Raw genomic sequence first — 16,101 nt, 5'->3', positions numbered from 1 at the left:
CCCAAGTGGGTTCTTGGCCTCTTCTGTGTCCTGTGCCCTGGGTGACCTCAGCGACTGACCACTCCCTGGTTAGTGTCTCCGCTCAGACCCCTTCAGTGAACTCACGTGTGTGCCTGGCTGCCTCTTGACACTCGAATGCAGTGTGTCCACAGGCTCTGACCTTCCCTGCCAGCCTGGTTCTGAAAGCCGTCCCCATCGCCAGGGCTGGCACCCCTGCCTATCTGGCTGCTCAGCCAGAAAGCTCTGCACACCTCTCAGCTCCTCTTTCTTGCTCACCTCCGTCTCATCCATCAGTGGATCCAGTCGGTTCTACCTTCACTGCATTTCCAGAAACAGCTGGCTTCTCCTCACCTCCGTGGGTGGTGGTCTGAACCCCAGCATCCATCTTCTGTCCTAACAGCCTCCACGCTGCCCCCCCCCCCCGGAGCATTCCCACCCAGCCAGGGGACCCTGTTACAAATGAGCGAGGCCATTCCAGTCCTCTGCCGGAACCGTCCGTGGCTCCCACTTTGCTCTGCCATCTCCAAACACTCTCTTCTCTTCTTTCCCCTGCAGCCACACCCCCTCCTGGCCTGTCCTTCAATCTGCCTGGCAGGCTCCCTCCTCGGGGCCCTGGCGTCCATTGTCCTCTCTGCCAGGAATGTCTGCTTGGCTCATTCTGTCACCCCTTCAGACACTTGCTCCAAGGCCCTCTTGTCGGATGATCCCTCCCTGACCTCCCTGCTGCCCCTACACACTCCTTACTTCCTTGGCCCTGCTCTGTCTTTTCCACAGCACTCGTGACCACCCCCCTCCCTACTTTGTGTATTTATCTGTTGGGCCTCCGCCAGGGCTGTGTCTGTCTTAGTCACTGATGGATGTGATCTGGTGCCAGGAACAATGCTTGTTGGCACAGCAGATGCTTGATAAATCTTTGTTGAATGAATGGATGCACAGACAGGTGGACACCAACCACGTGTGAGTCTCTGGGTGGTGAGCACCTTGAGGCTTCGAGGGCAGGGCTGGCCGAGGCAGGGCAAGGTCCTGCCGCCACCCCATGGCCCCTGACGGCCCCTCCCCCCGCAGACATCAACGAGTGTGTGGCAGACCTGCACACGTGCAGCCGGGGAGAGCACTGCGTGAACACCGTGGGCTCCTTCCACTGCTACAAGGCTCTCACCTGTGAGCCCGGCTACGCCTTCCAGGACGGCGAGTGCGCAGGTGAGGAGGGCAGGCTGGACACCCCACCCCTGCCGTGCCCTGCCCCTGGCCCCACCCTCACTCTGCCCAGAGCCTTCTCCCTCTGGCAGGCCCCAAGCACTTGGGTTTCTTGCCTGTGGGAAGCCCCCACGGATGACAGTGTTTGGGGCAGGGTTGGGGCATCTGAGGCTGGTGGTGGGGAGCCAGAGTGTGCTCCTGGGCTTGCGACCTTTGCTGGTGTCTTGGTGTGGAGTTGTTCCCCTGTTTGTACGTTGGGGTGGAGCTCCACAGAAGGCTCACTCGTGTGCCTTCCACTGGAAAATTCTAGTCTCCTAAGAAGAGGGAGAATTTTCCTTGAACCATTTGAACAGATACATCCTGAGCTGCTGGGGCACGGTGTCCTTCTCTGTCACCCCCTGATGAGGGAGACAGAGGCTGCACAAGCAAATGGGGGGGCAGGAGTGTCTGTGGGCTGGGTGCTCCCTTCGGTGGGGGTCCAGAGAGGCCTCCCACGGAGGTGATGTCCGAGGAACCCAGACGTGGAGTCATGGGGCTCCAGGCAGAGGGAACAGCGAGTGTGAGGCCTTTGAGGACAGGGGAGATCTTGGCATGGTCAAAGAACGGAAAGTCTCGGGGTTACAGGCAGGCTGGGAGTGTGGAAGGATGGGGGTGGGGTTGGCAGGCCCCATTAGGGAGGGGGTTGAGAGCCTGTTTCACAGGTGATGGGAAGCATGGTTTTTTTCCTAACTAAAAATGTCCAGGAGGATGTCACCAAAGAGGTAAGACCTACAGAGGTGCGTAATTGTTGCAAACCCGGAAACCGTGGATGAGGAGTGGCCCAGAGTTGGGCGTGAGCTCGGGGCGGGGGGTGGGGGGGGGGCGCTTAGCAAGCTCTGTGTCCGGCCCTGAGCTGGGGGTGGGGGCAGCTGGGAGGGGGGATGAGAGATGAGCCCCGTCCCCTCGGCACACATGTGTGCACACATGGATCCAGGGCCAGCACCCCCAACCCGAGAACGCCGACGCCTGGCAAGGGGCACCGCCACCCTGGACGTGTCCCACGCCCGCTGCCGCTCTGTCGCCTCGAGGTGCTGGCCACCTCCTTCTTAGCCACTCTAGTCTGTGGAGGGGCTGCCTCCGCAGGCATGTGGTGGTCCCTGAAAGGCGGCCGTGCCTGGTTCACATCCGGGTGCCTGGAACCCCGTGCAAGGCCTCCCAGAGACTGGGCTGCTGTGACAAAGTGGTGGAGGCCTTGGAAACCAGACAGGGGGTGGATGGAGGCGAGGACGGACAGGTGGCAGGAGCACAGACAGACACGCAGGCACTGGTCTGGCAGTCAGTGGCAAACCTGAGCGAGCGTCCGCCCCGCGGCTGAGCGTGTGTGTGGCCCTCCCGCGTCCCGTCTCCGTTTCCTCGTCTGTGAAGGAGGCCTCGTGTGACTGCTGCAGGGAGCGTGAGAGAAAGGGCAGCGCCAGCACTTCGTAAACAGTGGAGTGCCGTGCAGAGGTGAGGGGCCCTCGGTGACCTGCTTGGAGCTGTCTGGGTGTGGCTCCATCGGCCGCACCGCCTCCAGAGAGGCCTGGACGCAGGCCCTTGAGCATGAGCGCTCACACTCCTTTCTGCTGGCCCCGGGAAGTGTGCAGCAGGGCCCAGCCCAGTGCCGCCGAGTGCTCCAACCGTGTGTGTGTGCCTCAGTCCCCCCTGTCGAGGATGGGGTTTGTCACAGCACCTGCTTCCTAGGCTTGTCGCGAGCGTCGCGTAAATAAATCCATCTCGGAGTGCTTGGGACAGTGCCTGGTACTGCAGAGGAGCTCGGTCAGTGTGGCGATGTCGTCGTCAAGGTCATGGTGGGGAGTACGGACAGGGGCCTGCCAGCCCCCCCCGCCCCCACCCCGCTGAGCCCTGACACCCCGCCTCTGCGTGGCAGATGTGGACGAGTGTGAGCTGGGCAAACACAATTGCCAGGCGGGCTTCACGTGCCAGAACACCAAGGGCTCCTTCTACTGCCAGGCACGGCCACGCTGCATGGATGGCTTCCTTCAGGACCCCGAGGGCAACTGCGTGGGTGAGCAGGGCCCAGGGGCGGGGCGGGGGGAGGGCGGTCTCTGGGAGGGGGCGTTGGGGCCTCCCTGCTGGATGCTCGTCCCCTCTCCCAGCCTCAGCGTCCCTACCCGTGAATAGACATGTCCGTGCCCCAGGAGGCACTTGGGAATCAGAACGCTTACTATCCCGAGCTGTCTGACCTTGGCTGAGCTCCTTGTCTTGTGGCCTCTGCTTACCCATCTGTGGGCATGAGTGCGTCTCAGATTCTTTTAGCCTAGCTAGCCGCAGGGAATATTTTTATATCTTGACTTGGTAGAGACACATTTACATGCGGCCGGAACACAGACACCACAAAACGTTACTCTCTCTGCTATATGTGATACTCGCTACAGTTTCTATTTGTAGAGAATGCTAGTGAGGCGGATGAGGCGAAAGGACGGGCTGATTTCGTGCCGCACTCCTGGGTTAAGGCCTGCATACGGTGGCCTGGTTGTCCTTGCGTGGGTCTGAGATCTCACACTCTCCGACTCCATCCGCACAGCTGCTGGCCAGCAGCCTCGCCTCCCCCAGGGCTCCTGAGTGCGTCTGGCCCAGAGGCAGGGCGCCAGAGCCCCCGAGGGACTGACGGCGTCTGGTGCGGGCATGGCCAAGGCTGTGCTCAACCCTGTGGGGGTGGGGCGGGGTGAAAGATGCAGACAGAGAGGTGGGAAGGCGGGCAGGTGTGCAAGGCCGGCCGCTGGGTGTGGACGGAAACCGGGGGTGTGTGAGAGTGTGGCTCTGTCACACGCCTTTCTGGGGCACCGCCTTTACAGCTCCTCACTGTGTGACCCTAGCAATGTCACAGGGTCACTGCAGGGTCGTGGGCACAAGAAGGTCCCTGTGATCTGCCCTGGGATACCCAGCTGGGGTCAGGGCAAGGTGGGGAGGCGTCTGCCCGATGGCCAACAGTTCCTCACTGATTCGTTTGTTGACAACATTTTCGGAGCACCTATTATGTGCCTGGTTCTAGATGTCAGGGAGTTCTGGCACTCCTTTTAAGTTTATTTTATTTTGAGAGAGAATGAGCAGGAGAGGGGTTGGGGGTGTGGAGAGAGACTCCGCACACTCAGCACGGAGCCCAACGCAGGGTTCGATCCCACAACTGCAAGATCATGAGCCGAAATCAAGAGTCAGACACTTAACTGACTGGGCCGCCCAGGTGCCCCAGGGAGTTCTGGCACTTTAATGAGACATTTTGGAGAAGGAGGGACTGAATAGGCAAACATATTTATAGAAGTGGCAGTTATTCAAAGGTGCTTTGATAAATAATAAAGCAAGTGGAGAAAACAGTCTTAAAAAGGGGGGCGGGCTCATCTACCTAGAATGGTTGGAGGTGGCATTGGGGCAGGGACCTGAGGAAGAGAGGAAGCCAGCCCTGAAAATATCTGAGGGCAGTGTTGGCCAGAGAGTGGGGGGGGGGGGGGGCAGCTTGTGCCAAGGCCCTGTGGTGGGCTGGGGCATCATGGGATGATGAGGAAACAGTGAGGCTAGGGCAGAGTGTGAGGGAGAGATGGACGATGAGCTTGATGGTTTGGTGGGAAAATGCAGAGCAGGGGCACAACTTACTGTCCTAGGTCCCTAGGGGGACCTCTGCCTTCAGCTGCTTCATCAGGGCAACTGTGAGAATGTAGGAAGCGCCCAGCAGGTGAGGTTCTTGGAGGAAAAGACCCTGGGGTCATAGGACACGGGACGGGGACAGTGTGAGCCTGCAGCCCTATCCAGGGCTGGTCTGGAGCCCCACACCGGCCACCTCCCTGTGTGACCCTGGACTCAGCTGTGCCAGGCCTCCCATCACCCGCACCGCTTCTGCAGACATCAACGAATGTACGTCGCTGTCCGAGCCCTGTCGGCCAGGCTTTAGCTGCGTCAACACCGTGGGCTCCTACACGTGCCAGAGGAACCCACTGCTCTGTGGGCGAGGCTACCACGCCAGCCAGGACGGGACCAAGTGTGTGGGTGAGGCCAACCTCCCCCCTCCCTGCCTCCCATCCAGCCTGGGCCTTCCGAGGTTCCTCTGCCTGTGGGAGGCCCTCGCAGAGGGAGAGCCGAGGCCTCAGGGTGCCCTGCTCGCCTCCCCTGGCAGACGTGAACGAGTGTGAGACCGGTGTGCACCAGTGCGGCGAGGGGCAGGTGTGTCACAACCTCCCCGGCTCCTACCGCTGTGACTGCAAAGTTGGCTTCCAGCGGGACGCCTTCGGCCGGGCCTGCGTCGGTAGGTGGGCGCTGGTGGCCGGGAGCCCCCGCGTGGGGTCCGGCTGCCCCCGCCCGGCCCTCAGGCCTCCTCCTCCCTCCGCCCTGCTCTGCCGGCATGCTGGGCGGCCCCGGCTGGACCGCCTGCTGCCATCCTGCCCGGCGGTGCCTCCTTGCTGCTGTCCTCGCTGCTTCTCTCAGTCTTGATCGCTGCCACCCTCCTTTCTCGCCCCTTGCTGTGTCCGTCTCCATCCCTGGCTCTGCCTGCAGCCTCCTTCCGACACCCTTGCTGCCTTTCTCGTCTGCCCCGGTCTTTTTGCCTCTCCCGTTCCCTGTCCTGGTTCCTCCCTGTCCCTCCTGGGTGTCTGTGTCCCTGTCCTCACCCAGCCCCCTCTTCTACCTGGGGGTGGGGGGAGCGGGCTCCGGGCCACCCCTGCCGTCGCCACGGGCCACCCACGCCCTGCCCACCGCTCACCTGCAGACGTGAATGAGTGCTGGACCTCACCCGGCCGCCTGTGCCAGCACACGTGTGAGAACACCCTGGGCTCCTACCGCTGTTCCTGCGCCTCCGGTTTCCTGCTGGCCGCCGATGGCAAGCGCTGCGAAGGTACCACTGGCCCCGACCTTCGACCCCGCACAGATGCACAGCCACCATGGAAAGCCATCTCGCCCGGGCCCTGGCCTCATAGCTTCACAGACCCCGTCCCTACCTCATGCCACTTCCCTACGTCTGCAAACGCACCCTGGCCTCAGCTGGTCCGGCTCTTTCCTGCCATGGGCCCTCCTGGAGGTCCCCAGGCCCGGCCATCTCGGACCAGAAGGGTGGGTTTCTGAGGCGTCTGTACCCCTGGACGGCAGCTCCTTTCAGACCCAGGTGGCAGCCCAGCCTCTGCCCCTTCGTGGGTTCTGATCTGGTCATGACCGCACAGCCTGGGGGTCCAGGCAAAGAACAGAAGTGAGTGAAACATGAGGCAGGGTTCCTGGCCACCCGGAGAGCCCCGCGGCCACCAAATAGCAGCAGCTGCACGGCACCTGTGGATGGTGCCACCCAGCAGCACCAGTCCGGGGTGACCCGATCTTCCTGGTTTTCCAGATGCTAGACATTTAGGTATCTGTGTAAAATCTGCTGGGTTTTTACATGTTACAATGGATTTAAACTTATTTTTTAAATTTATTATTATTATTTTTTTAATGTTTATTTTTGAGAGAGAGAGAGAACGAGCAGGGGAGGGGCAGAGAGAGGGGGAGACATAGAATCTGAAGCAGGCTCCAGGCTCTGAGCTGTCAGCACAGAGCCCGATGTGGGACTCAAACCCACAAGCTATGAGATCATGACCTGAGCTGAAGTCAGACGCTTAACTGACTCAGCCAGCCAGGCGCCCTGGATTTAAACTTTCAAAAGACACACTGTGAGTTAAGCCAAGCATGTGAATGGGCTGGACCCTGCCCATGGGCTGGTATCTGAGGCCAAGTTCTCACATGTGTGGACTGTCATGCTGTTCCCATGTGTGTTTGCGGCATGGTCGGACCAGGCCTGGCAAGACTGGGACAGAGGGAAGTCCCGAGGTGGCTCGCTGAGGGGGTCAGCGAGGGAAGGGGATGTGGGTCTCCAGCCATGGTTAACTGGCACCGTCTTCCCCAGCCCTTCCCATTTTAGGGGCTCTTACCTCCCTCCTGGGCAGGAGAGCCTTTTGAGACCCCTGGGCTGGCCCTCCCGTGGGACAGGGCCAGCCCAGGGGCAGGGAAGTGTGACCAGGCTCCACATGACTGCTCCCCTGGCTCACTCTGCTCTGACCACGCTGGCTTCCTTGCTGCTGTCCCTTGAGGGCACCAGGCAGATGCTCACCCCAGGGTCTTTGCTCTTACTGTGCCTTCTACCTGGAACACTTCCCCCAGATGCCCACACGCCTGCAGAGCTTCAGCCCTCCCAGACACACTCCCTGTCCCTTTCTCTGCTCTTTCCCGGCAGCATTTGCCCCTTCTGACATACTGGTTATTTTACTCATTTAGTTGACCCCTCCCCCTTCTTTACCAGCACACGTGTGAGCATGAGCTCCACAAAGTGAAGGTTTTGTCCGTCTTGTTCCCGGCTAAGTCCCCAGGTTCAGCACAGACCCGGGGTGTTGTAGGAGCTCAGCAGTTCCTGGTTGGATGAGGGAAAGCCGCGTCCCTGCCCTCAAGGAGCTCAGGGTGCAGATGTTCAAGCGGAGCCACGAATTGACCTCTCGTTCGTCGGCTGCCACATCGTTTGGCCCTTATGCCCATACGCGCAGCTCTTACCCTTCCCCCCAGCCCCATGCAGTGGCAGGCCTGGGGATCAGGGCAGGCAGGCAAGGCCCCAGCCCTCGAGGGGTTGGCGTGTAGATGATACTTCCCAGAGCCGTCTCTCCCAGGCGCTACAGGCTCTCCATAGGGCAGCATCTAACTCCCTGCCCGGGAGACCTGAGCCCCATCTTTCTGTAGCTGCCTCCTCAGGTAGCAGGCTGAGACTCTGCCAGCAAGCCCCGGCCCCACCCCTGCCTCGGCTGCATTCCCCCGGTGGGCTCCTTGCCCTTTCCGGGGTCTCTGGTTCCCCACTGGCCCCTGAGAGGGGCTGGAACAAGTGGCTTCCCAAGCTAAGGCTCCAGGTCAGCTGGGGCCCTGGCCCTCACTGCTGGGCTGGGAGGACTGTCCCTCGACCACAGGCTGGTCTCCCTGCAGACGTGAACGAGTGTGAGACCCGGCGCTGCAGCCAGGAGTGCACCAACACCTATGGCTCCTACCAGTGCTATTGTCGTCAAGGCTACCAGCTGGCCGAGGATGGGCACACCTGCACAGGTACCCCTCCCCTGCCCGGGGGCCCCCTGACCCACTGGAACGCCTTCCCCTGCGGGCCCCCAGAGGCTCCGTGCCGGGCGGGGACACACGGGACACACACAGGCTTTAGCGTCACATCAGAGCTGGACTCTGAGCCCTGCGATCTGCTCGGCTGCGTGACCCAGGGCCGGAGCTCCCCAGCCCTGACCTCAGGCTTCTCCGCCGTAAAGTGGCGGCGATGGTCCTGGCCTCAGTGAGACGGAGGCTGCGCTAACAGACCTTGTCCAGGCCTGTGCCTGGTAACTTCTCAGCCCTGCGCCGATAGCAGCAATGATGGAGCAGCCCCAGGGAGTGAGCACTGGAATGGGAGTCCCGTTTTGCTGTGTGGGTTTTGGCAACTCTTTCCCCCTCTCTGTGCCCTGTTGTCCTCATTGGTAAAATGGGCCCCTGGGCTCCGGGGCTGTGGCAGGGCCAGAATGACTGTCAGTGGCTGGGCCCTGCGGGTACAGGGGCTTCACGAGGGGCTGACCTCTCTCTGACAGACATTGATGAGTGTGCTCAGGGAGCCGGCATCCTCTGTACCTTCCGCTGTATCAACGTGCCAGGGAGCTACCAGTGTGCATGCCCGGAGCACGGCTACGCCATGACGGCCAATGGGAGGTCCTGCAAGGGTAAGCAAGGGGTCCCTGCCCCACCAGTGCCTCGGGCAGGCTCTGAGCAGGCCCAGAAAGCCTTACACAGCTTGCTGTGCGATGGGAGCTACGACACCTAGTGCATAAACGGGGAATGGCCGATGCCGCTGGTGGCCACGTTAACTGAGGTCTGTGCCCGGGATGAGGAAGGAGACAGTCTTCTTCTGTTTGACTCACTTTGGGCTAGTCTTCCAGGCTTGGGCTCTGGGCCCTCTCCTGGGGCTGGGACAGGCATCCTGAGTGGTGGTCCTAAAAGGCGGGTGAGGAACCTGGAGAGCAGCCTCAGGGTTGTAGCTCAGGGGTTGTAATGTCCATCCGCAGGCAGCTACGTCTACTAAGCTTGGATGCAGAAAGACATTGTCCCAGCCGGAGCTATGCAGAGCTGGGTAGGGCCACACGGGGCTGGGGAGGGGGGGACTTCCCGTCACTGGGGATGTACAGACTAGGTGGGCAGTCACCTGCTTTTGCAGTTTGCAGCTACTTCCGTGGATGGGAACCAGGTTCTGTGACCTCTAATCTTCCTTCTAAGTTGGGAAGTCACTATTATAAGTTCGGTTCCATTGGGACTTCCTGAAGCCACCAAAGCTAGGCCTGGCAAGCCAGCTGGGCAAGGTGGAGGGCACTGGTCACCTCTCTTCTGTCCCTGCTACATCTGTAGCCTCCATCAGGAGGTCAGGTGAGACGGGGGCCCCACTGCACATGTGATAGCCTTTGCTTCCCCTCCAGATTCTCTTGCTGGAAAAGTCTCCGTGCTGTCACAGGCTGGACAGGGACAGAGCACGGGTTGGTGGTTCTGCCTGGTTATGTCCACTTCCTGAGTCACCAGTGGTATCCACGTCTATAGCCCGCTGACCTTCAGATCTAAGGGGTGACCCTCTTTGTGCTCCCTCGTCCTGTTGTGACTCAGGCCAACCACTGAGGTCTCACGGTTCCAGCGGGAGGATGGGAGCACAGCCAGCAGAGAACAGAACCTGCTGGTTAATATGTCACAGTAAATCCTGCCTCTCTTCAGTGGTCAAAAAAAAAAAAAGGACAGAAAAATGTGAAAGAATTGAGACTCGGCAGTGTGTTCTAGAAATGTGTTCCGTGAAGGAAGGGCCGTGACTCGTTCTTTGGCACTTAGGGCAGTGCCCAGCACACAGTAGGTGCTTACTGAACGTTCAACCACTCACCTGAATGGAGAGGCAACTACTCCTGATACTTAGATGCATTTTTTCCAGTCTCGTTATGCCAGTATAGATACGTGTGTGTGTGTGTGTGTGTGTGTGTGTGTGTGTGTGTGTGTACATACACCCCCTGGGTATATGGCATTGTCCAGCTCTCCCTTTGGCCTGACCTCTCCGAGAGAGGCTCCAGGGTCAAGGGCCCCGCAGATACGAGCGGCCTGGAAGCACTGAGGGGCGGCGACCCCAGGCTCACAGGGAAGTCCTTGGTAGCTTCCTGTGAGCGTGGTGAGGCCAGGCTACAGTGGTGCTGACCCTTGGCGCTCCTCCTGCTCACTTCTAGGCATCTCCATCAGCACTGGGTGGGCAGACAGCAAGAAGCAGCTCCCTCCTGCTTCCCGCCACACCCCTGCCCAAGCTCGGGTCAGGACTTCCTGCTCCCATTGTGGGCCGCCCAAGCATAGCTGGGGCCAAAGGGGGAAGAGCAGAAGGCCCTCCTTTCATGTGGATTCAGTTAATGAACCATCAGGACGACAACCGCGCCCATCCTGGTCCCACTGACTCCTGCCCTGTTTTCTCCCACTCGCCTTTGCGCCACCCTGGGAAATGGGGATCGTGACCCAGTTTGCATAGTAGGAAAGGGAGGGAGGCTTGGAGAGGTGAATGAATGTCAGCTGATCTGTCGCCACAGGGGGTGGTGGCCCACAGCCTGGAGTCTGGGACGGGTTGGGGGTTCAAGCCCTGAACCCTGAGCACACGTGAGGGTGGGAAGTGACACCGTTCCTGCCTCGTGGGGTTGTGGGTACAAGTGAGTGAGTGCAGCAGGGCCTCAAGCATCGGATGGACGCCAGGCGGCAGACTCGGGATGCAGCTTGGCTGCCGTTGTTGTAACTGCCACCGCGTGGCATCACATTTGGACCCCTGGCTTCCGGCCCCAGCTGCCTGCTGACTGCTGTGTGACCTTGAGCAAGGCTGTGACCCTCCTGTGTCTGGGGAGGCCCACGACCCTCACCCCACAGGCCTGGCATGAGGATTGAGTGAGGAGAAACCCCTAAACTGGATCAGTGTGGAGGATTGGAGAAAGAAACCAGAAGCTTCCCAGGGAAGCTCCTGACAGGAACTCTGCTCCCCTCACCCCAGGGGCAGCCCTTGTGGGGCCCCCAGGGGCCACGCTGTCTGAGCTGAGCAGCTGGTCTTCACGGACGGGATCTCCGGAACCCATTTATTTTATCCTACTTGACTTACAGGTTGCCTGTGCAACATGTGTGCACACACACACACCCATGGGTGCTTCTCTGAGCATTTGTCAGATACGTATCCATACGTGTGTGCGTGTGTGTGTGCGTGTGTGTATTTCAGCATCCTGAAAGGGCCCTCCTCATATGCCTGTGGCTGTGATTCTGTGTATCTCTGTGGGTATGCGTGAGCATATGGGTGTGCTCAGCCATCTGCCTGTTTGTGTGTGTGCACGCAGGGAGTGTGAGCACGTCTGTGCGGTGTGGGGGGGGCATTCATCGCCGTGCATCTTTGAGTCTGTATTTACAAGGGATGGGGGGGTCCCTCACTTCCATCTGGCCGTATGTGTGGAGCACCTGCTGTGTCCCAGGCACCCTGCTGGATGCTGGGGACACCACAGGACCAAGAGGGACACACACCCCTGGCCTTCTGGAGCTCACACTGAGGAGGGGAAGGCTGGACACAGGACATACTAAGTAGTGTGTTTCAGAGCAGGACAGGAAGTAGAAGGAGAATGAAATGGGAGGGGACCACTATACGGTGGACGGGGAGGGTATCCTGCAGGGGGTGGCCCTGAGCTGAGACCCAAGAGATGAGAAGGAGCCAGCCATGGGAAGATGTGAGGAAAGTTCCAGTAGTGGGAACGGCATATGCAAAGTCCCTGTGGTGGGATAGGGGTCAGGGTGTTGGAGCGGCCCAGACAAGTCCCATAGGGCTGCAGCCTAAGGAGAAGGAGAGAAGCTCTGACGGAGAAGGGCCAGAGGGGCCTGTGGTGTCCATGAAGGGACTAGGTTCTTATTCCGGGAGCATGGGAAGCCCTCAGGAGACACAAATGATTGTTTTTAGAGCAGGGTCCTCGGCCCCTGGGCGGGTACGTGTGGCATAGGGTGGTCTGGGAGCTGTGTGCTTACAGTTGGGATGAGCTGCCCTGAGACCCGGGCCTGCAGCATGGGCCAGGGTGGTGTGGACTCCTGCCCCCAGCCGGGGGACCCCACTCCTCACCCTCCTCTCCCCCACCCCCCAGACCTGGATGAGTGTGCGCTGGGCACCCACAACTGCTCTGAGGCCGAGACCTGCTATAACATCCGGGGCGGCTTCCGCTGCCTACGCTTCGAGTGCCCTCCGAACTACGTCCGCGTCTCCGAAACGTGAGTGCCCCCGCCCGGCCCCAGGCCTGGGACCCCCGCACCCGTCTCGTGCTGTCCGGGGGAGAGGCCGTGGCGCCTGCCTCCGCCCCCCCTGCTCCTCACAGGCCCCAGCCACTGGGTCTGTGGTCTAACCGACCACACGTGGTACAAGTTAGAAGCACCTTGCTCAGTGTGTGGAGAGCAAAGGGAAGAAAACTCGCGGAAAATCTCTGCTCCTGCGTGCGCGTGCGTACACACACACACACACACACACACACACACACGAGTTGCTGTTGTGTAATGCATTATCCCAACACTCAGCCTCTTTACAGACAAATGGCTGTTAGGGTCAGGAAGCCGGCAGCAGCTTAGCTGGGTGGTTGCAGCTCAAAGTCTCGTGGAGCCGCGTCATCTGAAGGCTTGACTGGGGCTGCAGGACCCTGCTGCTCGCTCACGTGGCTGTGGGCAGTAGGCCTCAGCTCCTCCCCGCGTGGGCCTCTCCATGAGGCTGCTTATGATGTGGCCTTCCTTGGCATGGGTCATCAGGAGAGCAGGTGACAGCCCTTTGTAACCTAATCTAATGTTAGAAGTGACATACCATCCCTTCTGCCGCTGGCCACACAGCTCGCCACTGCGAGAGGTGGGGTACCCTGAGGAGGGACCACGCGAGGCATGACCATCAGGAGGCGGGACACCCGGGACCATCTTACGGACCGGTGACCACACTTCTTGTTGATAACTTCTTAGCATTTTGCCATACTTCCTGTCCTTTTTTTTTTTTTTAATTTTAACATTTTATTTATTTTTGAGAGAGAGAGAGTGTGTATGAGCAGGGAAGGGGCAGAGAGTGAGGGAGACATAGAATCCAAAGTAGCTTCAGGCTCTGAGCTGTCAGCACAGAGCCCGACGTGGGGCTCGAACTCATGAACTGCGAGATCGTGACCTGAGCTGAAGTTGGATGCTTAACCGCCTGAGCCACCCAGGCTCCCCTTTCTTGTCCTTTCTTTACTAAACATACGTTCTTATAGAGTGCTTTTGTTTTTCCTATAATTTAGTTGTTTCCCACTTTATTTTACTTTGTAAGGTATTTTCCAGATGTACATTTTTAGAATTGCAAACGTGACGTCCGCTTTTAAAACTATCTTAACAACAGGGGCGCCTGGGTGGCTCAGTTGGTTGAGTGTCCAACTTCGGCTCAGGTCATGATCTCACAGTCTGTGGGTTCAAGCCCCGTGTTGACAGGCTCAGAGTCCACTTCAGATGCTCTCTCCCCCTCCTCTCTGCCCCTTCTCTGTTTGTGCTCGCTCTCTCAAAAATGAATACACATTTAAAAAAAGTAGTTCAACAACAAGTGGGCAAGGCCAAAGTTCTTGCCCCTCCCCCCCGCCTTGCAGCCAAATCTAATGGCTGCTGAGCGTGTCCACCTTCCCTCTTAGCCTGGCACAAGTTTCTCCCTCTTAGCTGTCTCACGTCTGTGCGTGCCGCACGCCACGAGCAGTATAGATGCGTTCTTATTCCCGGCTGCCCTGCTGGCAGTTTGCCATTTTTCAGCACCACATACACCGTAGCATCCATGTGCATGCGCGCTGGGACATTTAGGGGAGTGTGGCTGGGGCGGCCTGGACAGGTAGCCTCCCTTCTGTGGGTCTTGGTGGCCCCGTCTGCAACGTGGGGATGAGAGCAGCGCCACCTGGGGGCAGGCACGTGGATGAGATGAGGAAAGACAGCGGTGAGTTGCAGCCTCAGTCACTTGTGGCTGGTGACGTGGTGGTTGTCGTGGTGCCTGTCGTGCTTCGCCGGTTGGGGACCTCTGCTCAGAGGATCCTGTACAGCTGCTCGCTGGGGCCTGGCGCCTGAGCAGTGTCCGTTTTGGAAGCAGTGAGCTTGTAGACGGTGATTTAGTGGCTCCAAGAGTCAGGAAGGGACAGAGGGGTGCTGTGCTCAGAAATCGAGGCCCCCGGTGGCTTTGGTGGAGGCTCACCCCCCCATTGTCACTGTTGCGTGGCTTGGCCGAGCCTCCAGGCTTCCTCAGGCGGGGGCTGAGGTGGAGCCCCACGCGGGCCGTTGGCCCCGGTCTGCGGAGAGGCTTCCCCTGGAAAAGGGCAGGCCGTTCCGAGTGAGGAGAGGAAATGGCTCCAACGGAGAGTCAGTTGCAGAAGCAAAGGAATTTGGAAAATGATTAAAACCATCAAAACGCTGTACCCGGGGAAGGAATCTGTGCAAATGGCAAGCGTGCGAGTGCAAACAAGGCGGACGAAGGTGGGTAAGAATGAAGGGAGGGAGGAAGAAGGTGAGTGGGGGAACACACGCATGACCGAGGGCTGCTAACACACCGTGCCAGGCTGATCGCGAAGCCCTGCGCGTTTATTAACTCAGCCCAGCCAGCTGGCGAGACCACGGGCTAGTAGCCCGTCTTACAGATGAGGAAACTGAGGCCCAGAGAGGTAAGGTGACTCGGTACGCCGGGGCTGGCCGGCCCTCAAGCCCGCGTCTGAGGCCTGCGCCGTGTCGCGGACGGTCGGACGTCAGGGGCGGAGAGGCGCGGACGCACACGAGCCCCCGGGCCCACTGACCGAGCCCCCGTGCATCCCACAGGAAGTGCGAGCGCACCACATGCCGTGACTTCCTGGAGTGCCAGAACTCGCCGGCACGCATCACGTACTACCAGCTCAACTTCCAGACGGGCCTGCTCGTGCCGGCACACATCTTCCGCATCAGCCCGGTGCCCGTCTTCGCGGGCGACACCATCTCCCTGACCATCACCAAGGGGAACGAGGAGGGCTACTTTGGCACGCGCCCACTCAACGCTTTCACGGGCGTCGTCTACTTGCAGCGCTTGGTGCGTGAGCCCCGGGACTTTGCCCTGGACGTGGAGATGAAGCTCTGGCGTCAGGGCTCCGTCACCACCTTCCTGGCCAAGATGCACATCTTCTTTACCACCTTTGCCCTGTGAGACGCCTGCCCGCCTGTGCCCGCCTGAGCGCCCCGCGGGGGCCACGGAACCCCAGGATCCTCCTGCTGTGTCCCTGCACCAACCCGTGCGCCCCCTGCCGGTGCACACCTTTCCGTGGTTGCTGAACACCGCATGTGTGGGGCCGGGTGACGGTGGTGTTTTTACTATAACTCTGTAAATTAACTTAATTTTGCTGACTCGATTCCTACTGGATTCCTGGGCGTCTCCCGTGCCCCAACCCGAGGGAGGAAGCTTTGAGGGCAGTTCAGGGTCACTGTAGGTGCTCTGTGGGTGGAGTCAGAGGGCCAAAGGCCGAACAGTGACTGAAGAGGAAACACAGCGGCCACGACGCGTTGTTTGGACTTCGCTGGGTGACCTGTCCCCAAAGTTGATATTCCATTTCATATCCCACTGTGATTTGCTCTTTACTTAAAAAAAAAAAAACCATGTTAAGTGTTTTGTTGAATTGTAGTACGTGCACATTGCAAAAAAATATATTCAAATAGTAACAAAGGGTTATAAAGTGAAAAAAGAAAAAAGTTTACTTATTTTGTAAAGTGTTTGCGTTTGACGACCGTATCTGCGTGTCTCAGGGTTCCCCAGCCTGACCCATGCGTCTGTTGATCAGGACCTTCCTCGAGGCCTCACTCAGGGAGTTTGCCCCGAACCAGGAGCTCCCTTGGGGG

General features: G+C 59.4%; 1 protein-coding gene across 2 annotated transcripts in view; it reads left to right on the top strand.

Annotated features, from left to right (window-relative positions):
- Positions 1-15,803, top strand: part of FBLN2 (fibulin 2) — an 88,736-nt gene extending 72,933 nt beyond the window's left edge. For both annotated transcript variants that reach the window (XM_043588236.1, XM_043588235.1), the window contains 9 exons: positions 1,066-1,200; positions 3,104-3,241; positions 5,071-5,214; positions 5,342-5,470; positions 5,930-6,055; positions 8,149-8,265; positions 8,787-8,915; positions 12,360-12,483; positions 15,058-15,803. In XM_043588236.1, the coding sequence (XP_043444171.1) occupies positions 1,066-1,200; positions 3,104-3,241; positions 5,071-5,214; positions 5,342-5,470; positions 5,930-6,055; positions 8,149-8,265; positions 8,787-8,915; positions 12,360-12,483; positions 15,058-15,415 (1,400 nt within the window). In that variant the 3' untranslated portion in view covers positions 15,416-15,803. The remainder of the gene's footprint in view (positions 1-1,065; positions 1,201-3,103; positions 3,242-5,070; positions 5,215-5,341; positions 5,471-5,929; positions 6,056-8,148; positions 8,266-8,786; positions 8,916-12,359; positions 12,484-15,057) is intronic.
- The last annotated feature ends 298 nt before the right edge of the window (positions 15,804-16,101 follow it).

Source organism: Prionailurus bengalensis, chromosome A2 (genome assembly GCF_016509475.1).
Source record: "Prionailurus bengalensis isolate Pbe53 chromosome A2, Fcat_Pben_1.1_paternal_pri, whole genome shotgun sequence".
Lineage (NCBI taxonomy): Eukaryota > Metazoa > Chordata > Mammalia > Carnivora > Felidae > Prionailurus > Prionailurus bengalensis.
Note: the sequence above shows the minus strand (reverse complement) of the source record. Positions and strands in the feature narration are given on the sequence as shown.